At 45.1% G+C, this 15,143-nt stretch overlaps 1 protein-coding gene across 3 annotated transcripts in view; it reads left to right on the top strand.

Moving 5' to 3' along the window:
• Positions 1-15,143, top strand: part of BEND7 (BEN domain containing 7) — a 77,019-nt gene that overhangs the window by 15,719 nt on the left and 46,157 nt on the right. For all 3 annotated transcript variants that reach the window (XM_060006258.1, XM_060006257.1, XM_060006256.1), the window contains 2 exons: positions 8,790-9,089; positions 11,823-11,945. In XM_060006258.1, coding sequence (XP_059862241.1) covers positions 8,790-9,089; positions 11,823-11,945 — 423 coding nt within the window. The remainder of the gene's footprint in view (positions 1-8,789; positions 9,090-11,822; positions 11,946-15,143) is intronic.

Here is a 15,143-nt window from a genome sequence, read left to right as displayed (position 1 = left end):
CCCGGCCCCTCCTTCCTTGACCTTCTTTTGCTGCCGTCTCTGGCCACCTACTTCCCCTTCCTGCCCAGCTTCATCTTTCCTGGGTGACTTAGAGAAGATTTTTTTATGTCCAAAGCTGCCTCTGCCAGTTGCCTTATACCCAGCTTTACATTCCCACAGGGAGAAGATGGTACGTAATTCTTCCAGATTATTTTTTTCTTACAAAAAAGTAATACATATTCATTCCAAAACCACTTTGAAAGTTTTAACGTATAAAGTTGAAAACAAGGTATAAAGTAAAAAATCATGTCCCAGTCACACTCTCCAGCAATAACCACTGTTTTTTTTTTTTTGGTTGCACCGGGTCTTAGCTGCAGCAGTAGGCAGGCTCCTTATTTGCGGCTCCAGGGCTCCTTTAGTTGCAGCTCGCCAGCTCCTTAGTTGCGGCACACGGGCTTCTTAGTTGTGGCATGTGAACTCTTAGTTGCGGCATGCATGTGGGATTTAGTTCCCTGACCAGGGATCAAACCCTGCATTGGGAGCGCAGAGTATTATCCACTGCGGCACCAGGGAAGTCCTGAGAACCACTGTTAACAACATGTGTGTGTAAAAAGTACACGTGTGTGTGTTATAAAAAGGAAAATTGAATCATCCTGTATAACGTTTTGTAACTTTTGTTTTGCTTAACCAAATCTCCATCTGTTCCACACAGGTTGAGTGTCTAGTTTGAGCCAAGTAGTTAGGCCCTGATTATCCAGTGGTGGAGGAAGTAATCATGGTCTCAGACGTCGTGGAGTTTCTGGTTCATCCTTCACTTACTTCCAAATGACTATAAAACGTCCACTTCATTCTTTACAGACATGTAAAGATATACTGTAATCTCATTGTACTGATATGCCCTAATTCACTTATCTAACGCTCACTCATCGATGTCTGGGTGGTTCCCAGTGTCTCCCTAGCAAAATGATGCTACTGTGAATGTCCTTGTACTTGTGTCATGGGTACTTGTCTGAACGTTTCTGTAGGATAAATGCCTGTGAATGGAATTGCCGAATTCCCTCCAAAAAGATCCCCCAACAACAGCCTATGAGAGGGGACCGTAATCCTACACCTTCACCCAAAATGGGCTTTATGAATCTATAGTTTTTGCCAAATTAATAGATAAAGAATTTCACATTATTTAACTTCCATTACATTAATAATTAGGGACCTTAAGAGATTTGAACTATTTATTTCTCGTGTGAATTGCACGTTCACGTCCTGTGCCCATTTTCCATTGTCAGTACGTGTCCTTTTCTTCATTGACTTATAAGACCTCTCCCGTGTATTTGGGAGTTTAGCTCTTTGGCTTGAGTATTCCTGAACATTACTTGAAGTGGTGGCTTCTGACCTACCCACTTAATGTGGCTGGAATTACAGTCCATGTCTGATGAAGCAACGTTGTATTGGGAGGCCATGTTGTATTTACTGTAAAATCAAAGTTTTCCATGTTATAAGAACACTTGGGGGAGAGGGAAGTAGATAAACCCTCTGAACTGGTTGGGTAGCTATAGTGGTATCATCGCACTCTCTTCTTCTCATAGAAGTTTATTCTCCTCTGTAGATGTTCTTTGAGGGACACGTTTGAGAAGCAGTGTGACAGTCCATTTTGATTCATTTCCTGGCATTTCTCTGCTCCCCTGGCCCTTCTTGCCCGTCTTAAGCCCTTCTTGCCCTTTCTGCTTTGAAGGCCTGTTTTCCAGCCTGGACCCATGGCATTCTGTCTTGGGACCTGTCCTGGCATCACCTCCTCAGCCTTGATTAAAAAGAGCTCTGGCCTCCAGCCCTGGTGCGCCTGCCCACGTGTTAGGAGAGAGGCCCTGGGTCCTTAGAATCATTGTGCATCCATTTGGGTCCCGTGCTAGGCTGTAAACTCCTGCAGGGGAGAGACCGTATCTTGTATTTTTTTTCTTTTTCTCTCTCTGCTCCCACAGTGTCTCATATTTAGTAGTAGTACAGTAAATGTTTATTGAATGGATGAACGAAACTGGCATTATCTAAATAGATTTGAAAGGAACCTCGTTGTCCTTTCAGTGAAAACGCCATGTACGTGCTGAGCGGCTTAATTATTTTTCACCTAAAACTGCAGCTGAACGGGAGAGAGGGTCCTCCAGCACGTGGCAGCACGCAGGCGGGTTAACGCCTCCTGTTCAGAGCTTTTGTCAGTGGCGTTTAGACCCCGTTGTGTCCTAGAATGGACTCCAAAGGCTGTTTCAGGACTGCGGGTTCCGGCACGTTCTCTTCAGTAGAGCTCGCTTCCTCTTTATTTTGGGGGGTTCCACTTCAGATTGCTGGGGAGGGAAGGGCTCACTTGGTAACCACCGCTCTGTTCTGTAGGGCTTCTCAGACCGTTCTTGCCGAGTTAGAACCCCAGGCTTGCGTGTCCCTGGTAAACATGGCTGTGGTCCCTGGGGACGGCCAGTTGTGACCCTGCTGGCATCTGCAAGCCAACACGGGTTTGGAGTGAGGATGCCAACCCCAGGTCTGCTCAGAGCGCAGAGTGTGCCCCAGATGCCTGCCTCTTTGGCTCACCTGTCAAGCCATGTGGTGAAGAGAGCCGTGGCCTGGGCCTGATGGACCCTGCCTCCTCTTTCCTGCTGTTTCTCTCACTGTTGTCATTTGACAGGTTGTAGTTCAGCCTTTTCTGCAACATGGCTCCATGCCAACTTCTACTCGTGTTTGAGAAGAGTTATTTGCAGCGTTCAGTATAAATCCTGGTCATCTTAGTATTTCTCACTGATAAACTCAGCGTTTTTCTATTTAACATATCGTTACCTGGAAAATGCAAGGAGTTTTAAAGCTTTTTTTTTTTTGAAACGTATATCCACAGTGACACACAGCCATCACCACTGTTTCCAGAACTTCTTCAACATCCCAAACAGAAAGAGTTCTTACTGTCACTCCTGCACATCTTCTGAGATGCCCCTCCTCTGTTTCTAGAACTGGAAGGGTCAGCTCTTTAGACCATAATGTCGCCCAGCCTCCTCCCTGGAAGCTACAATTTGAGTCTACTTTTTCCTCGTGGATAAAGAACAATGTCGGGCTTCCCTGGTGGCGCAGTGGTTGAGAGTCCGCCTGCCGATGCAGGGGACACGGGTTCGTGCCCCGGTCCGGGAGGATCCCACATGCCGCGGAGCGGCTGGGCCCGTGAGCCATGGCCGCTGAGCCTGCGCGTCCGGAGCCTGTGCTCCGCAGCGGGAGAGGCCACGGCAGTGAGAGGCCCCTGTACCACAAAAAAAAAACAAAAACAAAAACAAAAAGAACAATGTCAGTAATAACTCGTAGTGTATTTGAAGATAATTAAGTCACTCAATAACCATTTATCTCTCAGAGAAACTACCTGACTTCTTTAACCTTTCCTTGTTCCTTTCATCTTTTTCGTTGACTTTTGCACGCTCTCCTCAAGTTTCTCAACAGGCTCTTTAAAAGAGCGCAAAACCTGGACATGATGGGAGTTCCCTGGTGGCCTAGTGGTTAGGATTCCAGGCTTTCACTGCCGTGGCCCGGATTCAATCCCTGGTCAGGGAACTGAGATCCCACAAGCCCCGAGGCCCCAAAAAACCAACCAACCAACAAACAAACCAAAAACTGGACATGATACCATAGTAGGAGTCGACCCATACTGGATGCAGTGGTGACTGTCCCTCCATGCTTTAAGTGCCTGTTGGGCCTTTGGTAGAGGTGAGTTACCCAGTGGCACCCTGGGGATGGACTTGACGGTGGGTCAGGGCACGTGAGGAGCTGGAGATGACGCGGTTCTGACCGCTGTGACCGCTGCCTGCCACGGGGACGGGGAGTCCAGGAGGCATAGATGGCCTCACTTCCCCAGCTTGGACACAAATGAGGTGATAGCTCTTTTAATGTTGAAATGAGGGTTTTGAGCTCTCTGCGTCGTTGTTAGATTAATAGGAAATCTGGTATCTCCGAATACAATGACCTTCCACCCCCTAAATTGTTGGTGAACCCCAGGGGCTGACTTAGTCTAGAAGGCCAGCTACCACTAGTAGTAATATTCGCTGCTGCTACTACGGGAATAGTTCAGGAGCATTGCTTCATCGTCAGCTTCATGTACATTTCCAACTGCCTGCCGATTACCTAAGCTGCCTTTGTCAAAACTAGCCTCATTGTATCGCCACTTCGCTGCACCCTTCTAATTCTCTGACTGGTGTTAGCATCCATCCAGTCCCCCAAACTAGAAACCTTGGAGTTATCTTTAATTGATCCTCCTTCACATCCCGCCCCCATCCCCACATCCAGTGAATCACCAAGTCTCTCTGGGGAACCTTCTTAAATGTCTCTCTTTCCATCTTATCTCTCCAGTCCCATCCCCCAGTACTGGTACAGACTGGCACGGTCACTCACATAGCCTTTAGCAACAACCCGCTGGCTGGTTTCCCCTGCCCACACCACTTTCACCATAGTTTTGCCAGATTTGTCTTTCTAAAGGAAAGGTCTGGTTATTTACCATCCTTATGTTAAAACAGGTAATGAATTTTGAACTACCCAGAGATAACTACCCAGTTATCTCCAGCGCAAAATTTTTCTTCCATAACCTGGTACCTTACTGGGATGACCTCGCTGTACATTTCCACTTCATCACCTGCCACTTCTCTTTATGAGCCTTAAACTCCCGGCACACAGACCCGGCACACAGACTGCTGTTCAGGAAGAAGGGTGGGAGGTGATACAGCTGTGGCATTAACTCAGACAACAGTGAGCTTCTGTCTGGGGCCAGAAGAGTGATGTTTGCCGGGGGGGGGGGGGGGGGGGCACCGTCCCCAGCCCTGAGGGAATGGGAGGTGAATAATTTTCATGAGGGGCTGCAGGGAGGCAGGGACCTCAGAGAAGAGCTGATTTTTATCTCTAGCAAGGAAGCAGAGGCATCTGCAGATCGTGGGGCAATCTGCTACCTGGAGTTCCGGGGGCACAGAGTTAAAAGAGGCGTAGGGCCAGCAGGCTGGGGAGAATCAGGACCATTTCTTAGAACAACAAACCAGTATAAAGGGATTTGGGTAGAAGATGTTGAGAGGTTTGGAGGGGGAGTACCTTTCAATTTGGACAAGACGATTTTTGTATCTCTGGGGCCCAGGAGATGCTTGATAAATATTTATGGAATGATTTATTTCTGGTACTTTTTCAGTCCATCCTATTAATATATTGTTTGTGTATAACCTTAGGATCACATTTAATTCTACTGGACTTCACTCTGCTTTTGATAGAACATTTCTTTCATTTACTTAAGAAAGGTATACGGAATGCCTACTGCATGTCAACACCGGTTAATTTTTAGGGCCAAGATATGGTGACTGCTCCTCGTGAAAAGAAGGCACGTAGAAACGGACACACAATGTTTACGCACGTCAGCTCACTCTGTGTTTGGGCATTACCGTCTTTTTTTCCTTTAATACCCCAAACCATGAATAATCGTGTTCTGCGTAGTATATCTTTCTCTCCTGGCCAAGTTAAAGGAGATCCTGTATGGTGACTTGTGTGTTGCAAGACTCTGTATGTATTATATAAATTCTTTACGTAAAGGAAAGTGATCTTGTAGAGTCTTGAGGTTTAGCAAAGGGTAGAATCCAGCCTACTATCTTGTAGACCTTGTCCAAAGGAGTCTAGTCAGTAAGCGCTCAAAACGTTTTTCATTTAAGGCTGTTTTACCTATAAGGCAGCCACATAGCATGGACCCATGTCAGTAAGATTTCTTACTGTTTTGTCTTTTCTAAAAAGATGCAGCCCCTTGCGGGTAAACATCAGTAAAGGCATAGGTTTGGAAAGGAATCAGGAAAGTGCACAGGTTTCCTTAGGGAATCCTGCTTCTTTAGAGCTTCCTTTTCCTGACATTTGTACGTGGAGAAGATATTGCCTTAAAACTGGAAAGACAAAGAGAGGTCAACTAGTGCTTCGCATCTCAATCTCTTAATACTTCCTGCCCTTTTTTGTTTTTGTTTTGGAATCAGAGAACTCAGCTTCACTGTGACAGTCAGAATAAGCCCACTTTTTCTTTCTTTCTTTATTTTTTTCTTTGCGGTACGCGGGCCTCTCACTGTTGCAGCCTCTCCCGTTGCGGAGCACAGGCTCCGGACGCACAGGCTCAGCGGCCATGGCTCACGGGCCCAGCCGCTCCGCGGCATGTGGGATCCTCCCGGACCGGGGCACGAACCCGTGTCCCCTGCATCGGCAGGCGGACTCTCAACCACTGCGCCACCAGGGAAGCCCAAGCCCACTTTTTCTGAGAAGGACTTTTAGAGGCGTTCGGTGCCCTGTGAACATCTTGGTAACGGAAAAACCTGCATCCCTCCTAGACTGCCCTGTGTCTCCCTAGGTTATGCCCAGCAAGGTCTGGTTCAGAATTCATTTTACGGTTCAGGAAGCTGAAGTAGAGAAAGGCAGGTGACTTGTCTTGTATCAAGTAGCAGGTCAGCGCAGTTGGGAAGCGAGTCCAGGTCTGGGGAGCACCAGCCCCGGCCTGTCCCCTGACCCACACACCTGCGTCTGTGGTCTGAGCCTCTGCGGTGCCCCTGCTTGCCTGCAGTCCGCACCCATTCCATCCCAGTGCGTGCAGGCAGCTCGGCTTTTTCTGTTGTCCACACCTTCAGTCTTCAAGTCTCCCCGGCCCCCGGCCCTCTGCTCCATCCCTCCCAAATGTGCTTGTGCGAGGATACTCTCCCCCTCTCTGCAGAGCGCATCATCGCCAGCCAGCCTGTGATCCGGTTCCAGGAGCTCTTTCCCCAGGCGGTATGGTCAGGGCTGCTCCCGACTTCTCTGGCTAAAGGAAGGACAGTTCAGTTACCCATTGTCCCCCGGGGACGCCCAGCGTGTGTTCTCTAAGAAGCTCCCCGCAACCAGCCCGTTTCCAGCCTTCCCCACATCTCTCAACTTTCCTCTCCTTGACTTGGGCAGTTGTTGCACTCTTCTACGTTCCGTGCTTTCGGATGCCCCGCAGTCAGACGGACCGTGCGCTGTCTTCTCAGGACGTCAGCCAGCTCCGCTGCCCTCCTTCACAGACCCGTTTCCTTCCTCCTCGGTCCCAGGTCCTGATCTGTTGTTGTGGTTTGCTTTTAGTTTTGATTTTAGAAGAAGCGTTTCTAAACGTCAGCCCACAGCCAGGATCCCCCTTGATGCTTGCGCCTTCCTTCCTCCACTGAGGAACCTGGACTTCCACGTGAAAAGACCAAGTGTGCAGAATTCACACTGTAGCTTCAGTCTTGTAATTTTCAGAGCTACAACTTCTAGGGCTGTGAAACTAAGGTCATGACAAAGCAGATTTGCTCTTAGAAAGTTCCAGGATCCTCATGACTTCTTTCCCCGCCCAAGACAGCACTTTATCATAGAATTCAGTCCCCGCAGCAGAGGTGGAGCCTTTGGAAAGAGAGCATCCCTTTTGCTGTGATGTGTCACGATTCATGTGCTGCAGGCACTGACCCAGGAGCCAGGCCGTGCGCCTGTCTTCATCTGGCTTGGCCGGTGCAGCTCTCGCCAGGGATCCAGGAGGGAGGGCAGTGGCAGCCACCGGCCAGTGCCAGCTAAGATCAGCGTGCTGCAGGTGGACGCATGTGCAACGTCCTTGATCTAGAAGACCAAGAACAAAAACCCTGCAGGCAGGAAGCTCCTTCTTGCCGAAACTGCGCTGCTGACCTAGCCAGGAAGGTTTAGCTTTGGATGCTGAAACTAACGCCAACCACACTGGCATACAGATTGCTCTTTCAGAATTCCTCTGGGACCTCTTCCAGACACACCCTGTTCCCCAGACATCTTGAGAAACTCGTAAATCCTGCTGACTCTGCATGACTTAAATTGTGCTTGGTCATTCCTTCTCATAAAATCTGGAACGTGATTTATTGTTTCTATATTGTCATTGTCGCAGGTGTTTGAAGTGAAAAGAGTTTTATTACAAATTAAAATATTTCTCCTCTCAAGAACATGCCCACACAGAGCAGAACTGTCAATTTGGAAACCTGTGTTCCTTCTGTGTTTGCTCATGTTAGATGGTAGACAGTTAATATTTTTATTATTTTAAAAATTGAAGATACTTATTTGAAAACAGTGTATAAAAGTTGCCTTATATTCAGTAATGTCTTCATATATTAATTAGCTAAATATCTAACTAGACAACACAAAATACCTACATTCATTGTGCAGTTAGTGCTACAGAGAAACCTGGCTAATGTGATGCTGAGTGCATTAAAACATGATTGTATTAAATGTACCAGATTTATCTGCAAGAGCTGTGTTTTTCCTAATAGATACTTTCTGTGGGCCTTTTCCTTTTCTTGTAGTTGAAATCGCAGGCATTTAGTAGAGTGACTGTATGAGTGTGTATACATACCCTGGCATTAGACTTTTATTTTAACACCCAGATTAGAGAGAAAAAAAAAAACTACTTCTCTTAATCTTTGTAAAGATCCTGGCTGATGACAATTTAAGAGGATAGTATGTTTGAAATAGCTCCTACTACATCTAGGCATCCTCTAATGTTATTATTTATAGAAAATATTTTATAGCTGTATAATTTGAATCATGTTTAAGTAATATTTATTAAGTACCCTCAGTGCAATACAGATACTTTGGTTCAAAAAAGAAAAAAAAAATCCTGTGAGGAAGGAAGATTCTTAAAAGAGAGGCTTGCATCTGGAGTCAGTAATCATTCCCATTTCCAAAGAAGGAAGAAGGGGTGGCCTTTGTTTTGTTTTGGTTTTGGTTTGGTTTGGTGGTGGATTATTTTTTCTTTCACTAATTTACAGTGATATCTCTGGCCCCATTTCCATTAGGAGACGAAAGCATGGAAATTAAAAAACAAATTACAGGAATGAGAAGATTACTGAATGACAGCACTGGGAGGATCTACCAGCGTGTGGGCAAGGAGGGGGAGAAGTTGAAAGAAGAACCCCAGGATCTGGATTCGATGTGGCCTCCGCGTTTGAACCCTGTGGAGGCCCTTCCGAGCCTGCACCCGTCTTCCCGGAGTGCGTGGAACGAGCTACCAGCCCAGAGCGGGCGGTTCTCAGGGCAGTATGGTACCCGCTCCAGAACCTTCCAGAGCCAGTCCCACGCCGCCGGGAGCTCCAATGGTATGGCTGTCATCAGATGCCCACAACGCTTCCGGGGCCGTTGCCCCAACGTGTTTTCTGTCTAAATATTCAGCATGTTCTTTGAGTTCAACATATTAAACCCTCCCTTAATAGCCCACCCGCCTTAGCTGAGTTATCTTAAAAGATCGGGAAGACATAAAGGAAGAAGTTGAAGAGCATCAAAACCCAGAATTGAGACGCAGGAAAACCTGGGGGTTCTCCATTAGAAGGGATAGTTTCTTGGTAGAGATTTTAGCCCTTTAAGAGGTTTAAAGCCATCATTTGCAGAGATAACGATACTATTGTCACAAAAGACTGAACAGTTAGGGCAGAAAGAGCTCCTCCCGCTCTGTCATTTAAGGAAGCTTCCTGGTCACGCAGTGTATTAATACGTCCCCTGGCCTTGGCTTGTGCTTTCTTCATTATCGGAAGACTCAGATAAAGGCAGGACTGATGACCCCGCCCCCAGGTGACACCTTCACTTCAACCTCACATTCAAGCTACTGAACCTGTTGAGCCATATTTTACAACCTGCTTCATTCAGGTTGAAAATTATTCCTTTAAAGTAAAATTTCCTTAATTTAAATTCCTAATTTTTTTTTAGTAATTTTTACTGGAGTCTAGGTGATTTATAATGTTGTGTTAGTTTCAGGTATACAGCAAAGCAAATCAGCTATACACATACATATATATCCCCTCTGTTTTAGTTTCTTTTCCCATATAGGTCACCACAGAGTACTGAGTAGAGTTCCCTGTGCTAGACAGTAGGTTCTTATTAGTTATCTATTTTAAATTCCTAATTGTTAAGAAAAAAAAATCAAATGGCAAATTTTTTTCCAAAGCATAAGGAAAAACTTGATGATTTCTCCATTCACGTTAATTTTCCCTCCAGTGACATGAGATGTTACTCGTTCTATAAATTACGTACAGATGTGCAGAACTGTAGTTTTCACACAGAGAACAAGAAGAAAGGAAGAATGCGTTTTCAGTTTCCTTGAAAAGTTAAGGATTTTTTTTTCCCCATACATCATCCTTCAAGAAAAAGAGAACTACTGTGATTTTATTTTTCTTTTTAAACACAATTTGCAAGAACCAGTTCAGAGGTATGAAGAGCCATTCTGAGCCACTGCTGATGAGACAGGGAGGGACCCCAAAAGATGTATGGGTGTCTTCTCTCTCTCTTAATTTTACATAAGCCAATATCAGATTCACATGCTGGCATGCTTCCAGGTTAGAAGGAGATGGCTCTTTTAAGGCTCCTTCATAAAAATAAAAGGGCAGTTCTCTTTAAAATTAGAAAATGATTTATAACAAGCTGAAAAGGGTTGGTTTTGTCCTCTAAAAATGATAAAGATAGACTTGGAATAGTGACTAGGAATATTCTACAACGTCCTCCTAACTCTACTGCCATGGGAGAAACGATGAGAGAACTAAAATAGCCTTAGGTATGTATGAAGTTAGTAAGCCCCGCATCAATGAGCGTCGGGTGAACAATGTTCTGTTTTCCAGGATACAACAAGGATAGTGGATTTACTTTGGAAAATATTAGTAATGGTAAAAGTTGAAAACATGAATTCCCCCATATTCGTTTAAAAATAGATCTTTTTGTGTTGATTGCTTGCATAGTTTCAATAGGAATGCATTTGGCGTCTCGTTGGAATTATCTGCACTTTTAAAGTTGTAACATCTCAATGTGCTACAACTCTGAATGTAAATAATTACGCTGTTCCAAAGATTAAGTATATCCACAAATAATGCATATTGCGGGATGTAAATTACATTTAATGTATACTAAAAGATATCACTGGACCAAAACCTTAGAACTTCCCTCTTCCACCTGTGAAAAAACCGAAGCGATAGCAGTCTCTTACCCTGCTGCACTTAAAGGTAGCAGGGTTGGATACTGAGACTGGGAGAACTGCGCTGAAAGCGTGTTTTTCCAAATGTCCCGTTTTATTACAGGGATAATAGGAAGATATTTGTTTACATGTAAGGGAAACAGGATAGTTTCATGAAGGAAAAGATACTAAATTTAAACAGTGGGAAAGAGACTAAAGTGAAATTAAAGAAATGGGAACGGAAAAAAGATGTAGAAGGATCTCCTTTATGTAGCTGGAGAAAATCTAACACCCCAGCACCCTCTAAACCCTCAAGTTCAAATGGATCCTCCCAGACCCTCCTGCCCCCGCTTTCTCCATCCCAGACATACCACACCCAGAGTGAAAGTTTAATGTGTTGACCGTTCTTAATTTTTGGAATAACATGATTAATGATAAAACTATTTTTTAAACAGACACATTTAATTCTTAATATGAACCCTCAGGACATATCCAACTACCAGGTTTTGTTTTTTTTGGTAACACTGTTCTCAGAGCTAGTTTTTTGTGCAATAGCATGAGCGTGTTTCTAGTGAATTTTTCTGGAATTGTTTTCTGAGATGAACTGGGGTGTCAGTAGGGAGGCCTGCCGTGACAGTGAATTGTGTGTGTCCGTTCACGCAGGCTCTGCCACCCGAGACACAGCACGCACCTGACAGTAGAGAAGCCTGGATAATTAGACGAAGTCAGACCCCAAAATTTAGGCTGTCCAAATTACTGGGTACATGTTCCTCAGGCACGACTTCACAGTTAACTGCACGGGCTTCAGAAGCCTGTCACGGTCCCTTCCTTTTTTTTTGACTGTTTATAATCTTGCTGTTGCCTGGTGTCCGTCATTCTTTTCTTTCGTGCTCAGGAGAACTTCCAGTGGTGAATTCGTCAGTTGGATCAAACTGCTGTACTTGTAACTGCCAGTCGACATTGCAGGCCATTCTCCAGGAGCTCAAGGCCATGCGGAAACTGATGCAGATTCAGGCAGGTACGGAGATCAGGCCTCGGATGGAGGCCTCGGGTTTTGAATGCATACGTGACATCTCCAGTCAGGATGTTCATGGTGCTTTGATTACTCTCTGCTTCCCTCCTTGCTATCTTTTTTTTTTTTTTAGTTTTTTTAAAAAACATTTTTACTGGAGTATACTGGATGCCATGCTTCTTCAATTAGCCATTTTCTCCACTTTTTCTACAACCCATCTTCCCATTAGCAACTCTAACGAATGCTTTATGGCTGGTACATGTGCTCCGGATACTTCACCCCGACTCCCCACACTTCACAAATGTCAGCTAATTAAACTTTGAAACAATTATACCCGAAAGTGGGCAGAGCTGCTCGGGCTCATTTTCCTAATGGGAATCAACAAGGAGGTTCACGTCAGGGAAGGAGGTGAGAACGGCTCATCTTCCCTCCTGAGGGGCTCGGTTTGGGGGCTGCATGCATCTCACACACTCCCACTCCTGCACGAGTTCCACACACACGCGCGCGCGCGCGCCCCCTGCACTGGGCTCCGTGTGACAGGTGGGGAGCCACGCATTTTTGTGCGCACGAAGGAGCCCTTAGGAAGCGTGGGCTCCGCCGGTGAAGATTCCAGAGCATCAGCTGACAAGAAACGTTGGCCCTCGGGCCCTGCCTGTGGCTTTTCTCCTTAACATTCAGGTCAGAGAAACTCAGAGACACCTCCTGTTTTGTCTTTTTATTTACACGACACTTTTTTTGTTCTCGCCCCTGTTGGACAAGTTGAAGAACAGAAGAGCAGTGAACTTGCAGTTTGGGGTCAGAGTCCCAGTTTCTCCTGTCCTAGCTTGTTTAACTTCTCTGAACCTCAGATTTCTCATCTGTAACTGGAGTATTAATATCTAACTCACAGGGTTGTTGTGAAAATGGAATGAGATAGTAAATGGAAATGAACTCTGTAAGGCATGATCCGAGCCTCAGCTATTTCGTTAGCGTTTGTTATGAAGACCTGTAGCATTTCATAGAGGTCTAGAAGTCTAGGTCCTTATTATAGTGGATGTGTTTTCTAGTCTCCACAATTAGGGGAGAACAAAAGGACATTTGTGTGACAGGTACAGAAAGTAACAAATCATTTTATTAAGCCCTCCCCCTTGTCAGGAAAAGCTGCTCCTTGAGCAGGAAGATAGCACTGTCTTTTATGACTATCCTCCCTAACCCCCTTTTCTCTGTAAAGGTATTCAGAAAGGTCACTGTTCAGAAACTGTACCTGGTGCCGTTTAGTGAATTCTAGTAAAATTTTAATATTCAATGATGTGGTTTGATGTAAAAAGCTTCATACTAAAACGTATCAGTCACCCAAGATCACGTGAAAGTAAAATGGGCCAAAGGCTTTCTGAGAAGCGACATCTAATTTTATGTGCTGGATTTGGTCTTATCCCAAAGGAAAAAAAAATAAGCATTTTGGTCAGGCCAGTAAGCATTTAACTCACCTTGTTCCACCAGGATAATCTGTGTTCTTATTAACCTGGTAAAGGCTAACATCTGCTAAATGAGGAGCTCAGGAAAAAAGGTTACTTCATCCGGTACAGATTCTTTCCTCAATGGAAGAATTTGTTAGCACTTAAGAAAATGTGCGTAGGAAACTGTAATGATTTATTTTGTTACTTAAGCTCCTTACTCCTGAAATGGCAAACTACAAATTGCAACCCTTTAAATCCTTGACTGAAGCCTTTTTAGGATCTATTAAGTAAATGCCGCTATGTCACCCTGTTTTCTTTTCTGAACCTCTGCAGATTAGGGTGGTAAGCGACTCCAAAGCTGTAGGAGAACCCAAAGGATAAACTGAATAAATTACTCTCCTTTCCTTAAACTTAAGAATTTGTGTTGAGTGCGTAGATTTACTTAAGGTTGATTGCCTATAAAACGTAGATTTAAATTCTATTTAGAAAGTTTCACCTTTACTTCAGGGAGAAAGCCAGGATTAAGATCAAGCGATAAGATCTGGATACAACAGACTACGGCTCGCTCTGTCCAGACTTGCGGAAGGAGGAGAAAAACTTAGACAGTACCTGTGTTCTTTAAACTTAAATCATTTTGCTTTTAATTTTGGAAAGTGAGGCTGGAGTCCTAGACCGTAGATAATTGCTTCGGTTGTCCATCTGACTTTCGGGATGGAGACCCAGCCGCCTCGGGTGAAAATCTGGACCAAACAGAGAAAAGTTCCTGTCCGGCTTGCATAGTAGGATCACTTGAGGAGCTTTAAAAAAATCCTGATGCCCAGGCATCACCCCTGGAAATTCCAATTCAAATTAATCTGGGGTGAGGCTGAGGCACTGGCTTTTTTTTTTTTTTAAAGCTCCAGGGTGATTCTAACGTGTAGCCGAGGTCGAGAACCGGTGAGCTAGACTAATTACTGCATGGGCGGTCCAAAACTTCTCTGCTCATTTTACAGTGCAAGTAGTTTGTTTCTAATACTTATTTATAAATTTCTGTCCAGCCTAGAGATGCAGATATCAAGTTCAGAGTACAAATATTCTTTATTTACCACCTGATAGGAAAGGATCCATATGGTGTGCATGTGAAGATCTTTAGATTTTCATTTGCTTATTTTTAGAGGTGTACTTCTGTAAAAAAAAAAGCAGCTATGTCCTGTGGTTGTATTTATCAAACCATATTAACACATGAAGATTTAAGTAGTAATGCCATATTTTCCTACTAAACTTTGCATCAGAGTATTTTTATTTATTTATTTATTTAGGTATGTATTTGGCTGCGTTGGGTCTTCGTTGCTGCGCGCGAGCTTTCTCTAGCTGCGGTGAGCGGGGGCTCCTCTTCGTTGCGGTGCGCGTGCTTCTCATTGCGGTGGCTTCTCTTGTTGCGGAGCACGGGGTCTAGGTGCGCGGGCTTCAGTAGTTGCGGCACGCAGGCCCTGCAGCTCGAGGGCTTCAGTAGTTGCAGCACTCGGGCTTCAGTAGTTGTGGCTCACGGGCTCTAGAGCGCAGGCTCAGTAGTGGTAGCACACGGGCTTAGTTGCTCCGTGGCATGGGGGATCTTCCCAGACCAGGGCTGGAACCTGTGTCCCCTGCATTGGCAGGTGGATTCCTAACCACTGTACCACCAGGGAAGCCCCCAGAGTATTTTTAAATGGTTACTAAACGTTACTTCTCGAAGGGCACCAATGAGAACTGTAATTAGCGTCCTTGGTTCCCTTAAGTACCTAGGCAGCAT

This window comes from Delphinus delphis, chromosome 2 (assembly GCF_949987515.2).
Source record: "Delphinus delphis chromosome 2, mDelDel1.2, whole genome shotgun sequence".
Taxonomy (NCBI): domain Eukaryota; kingdom Metazoa; phylum Chordata; class Mammalia; order Artiodactyla; family Delphinidae; genus Delphinus; species Delphinus delphis.
Note: the sequence above shows the minus strand (reverse complement) of the source record. Positions and strands in the feature narration are given on the sequence as shown.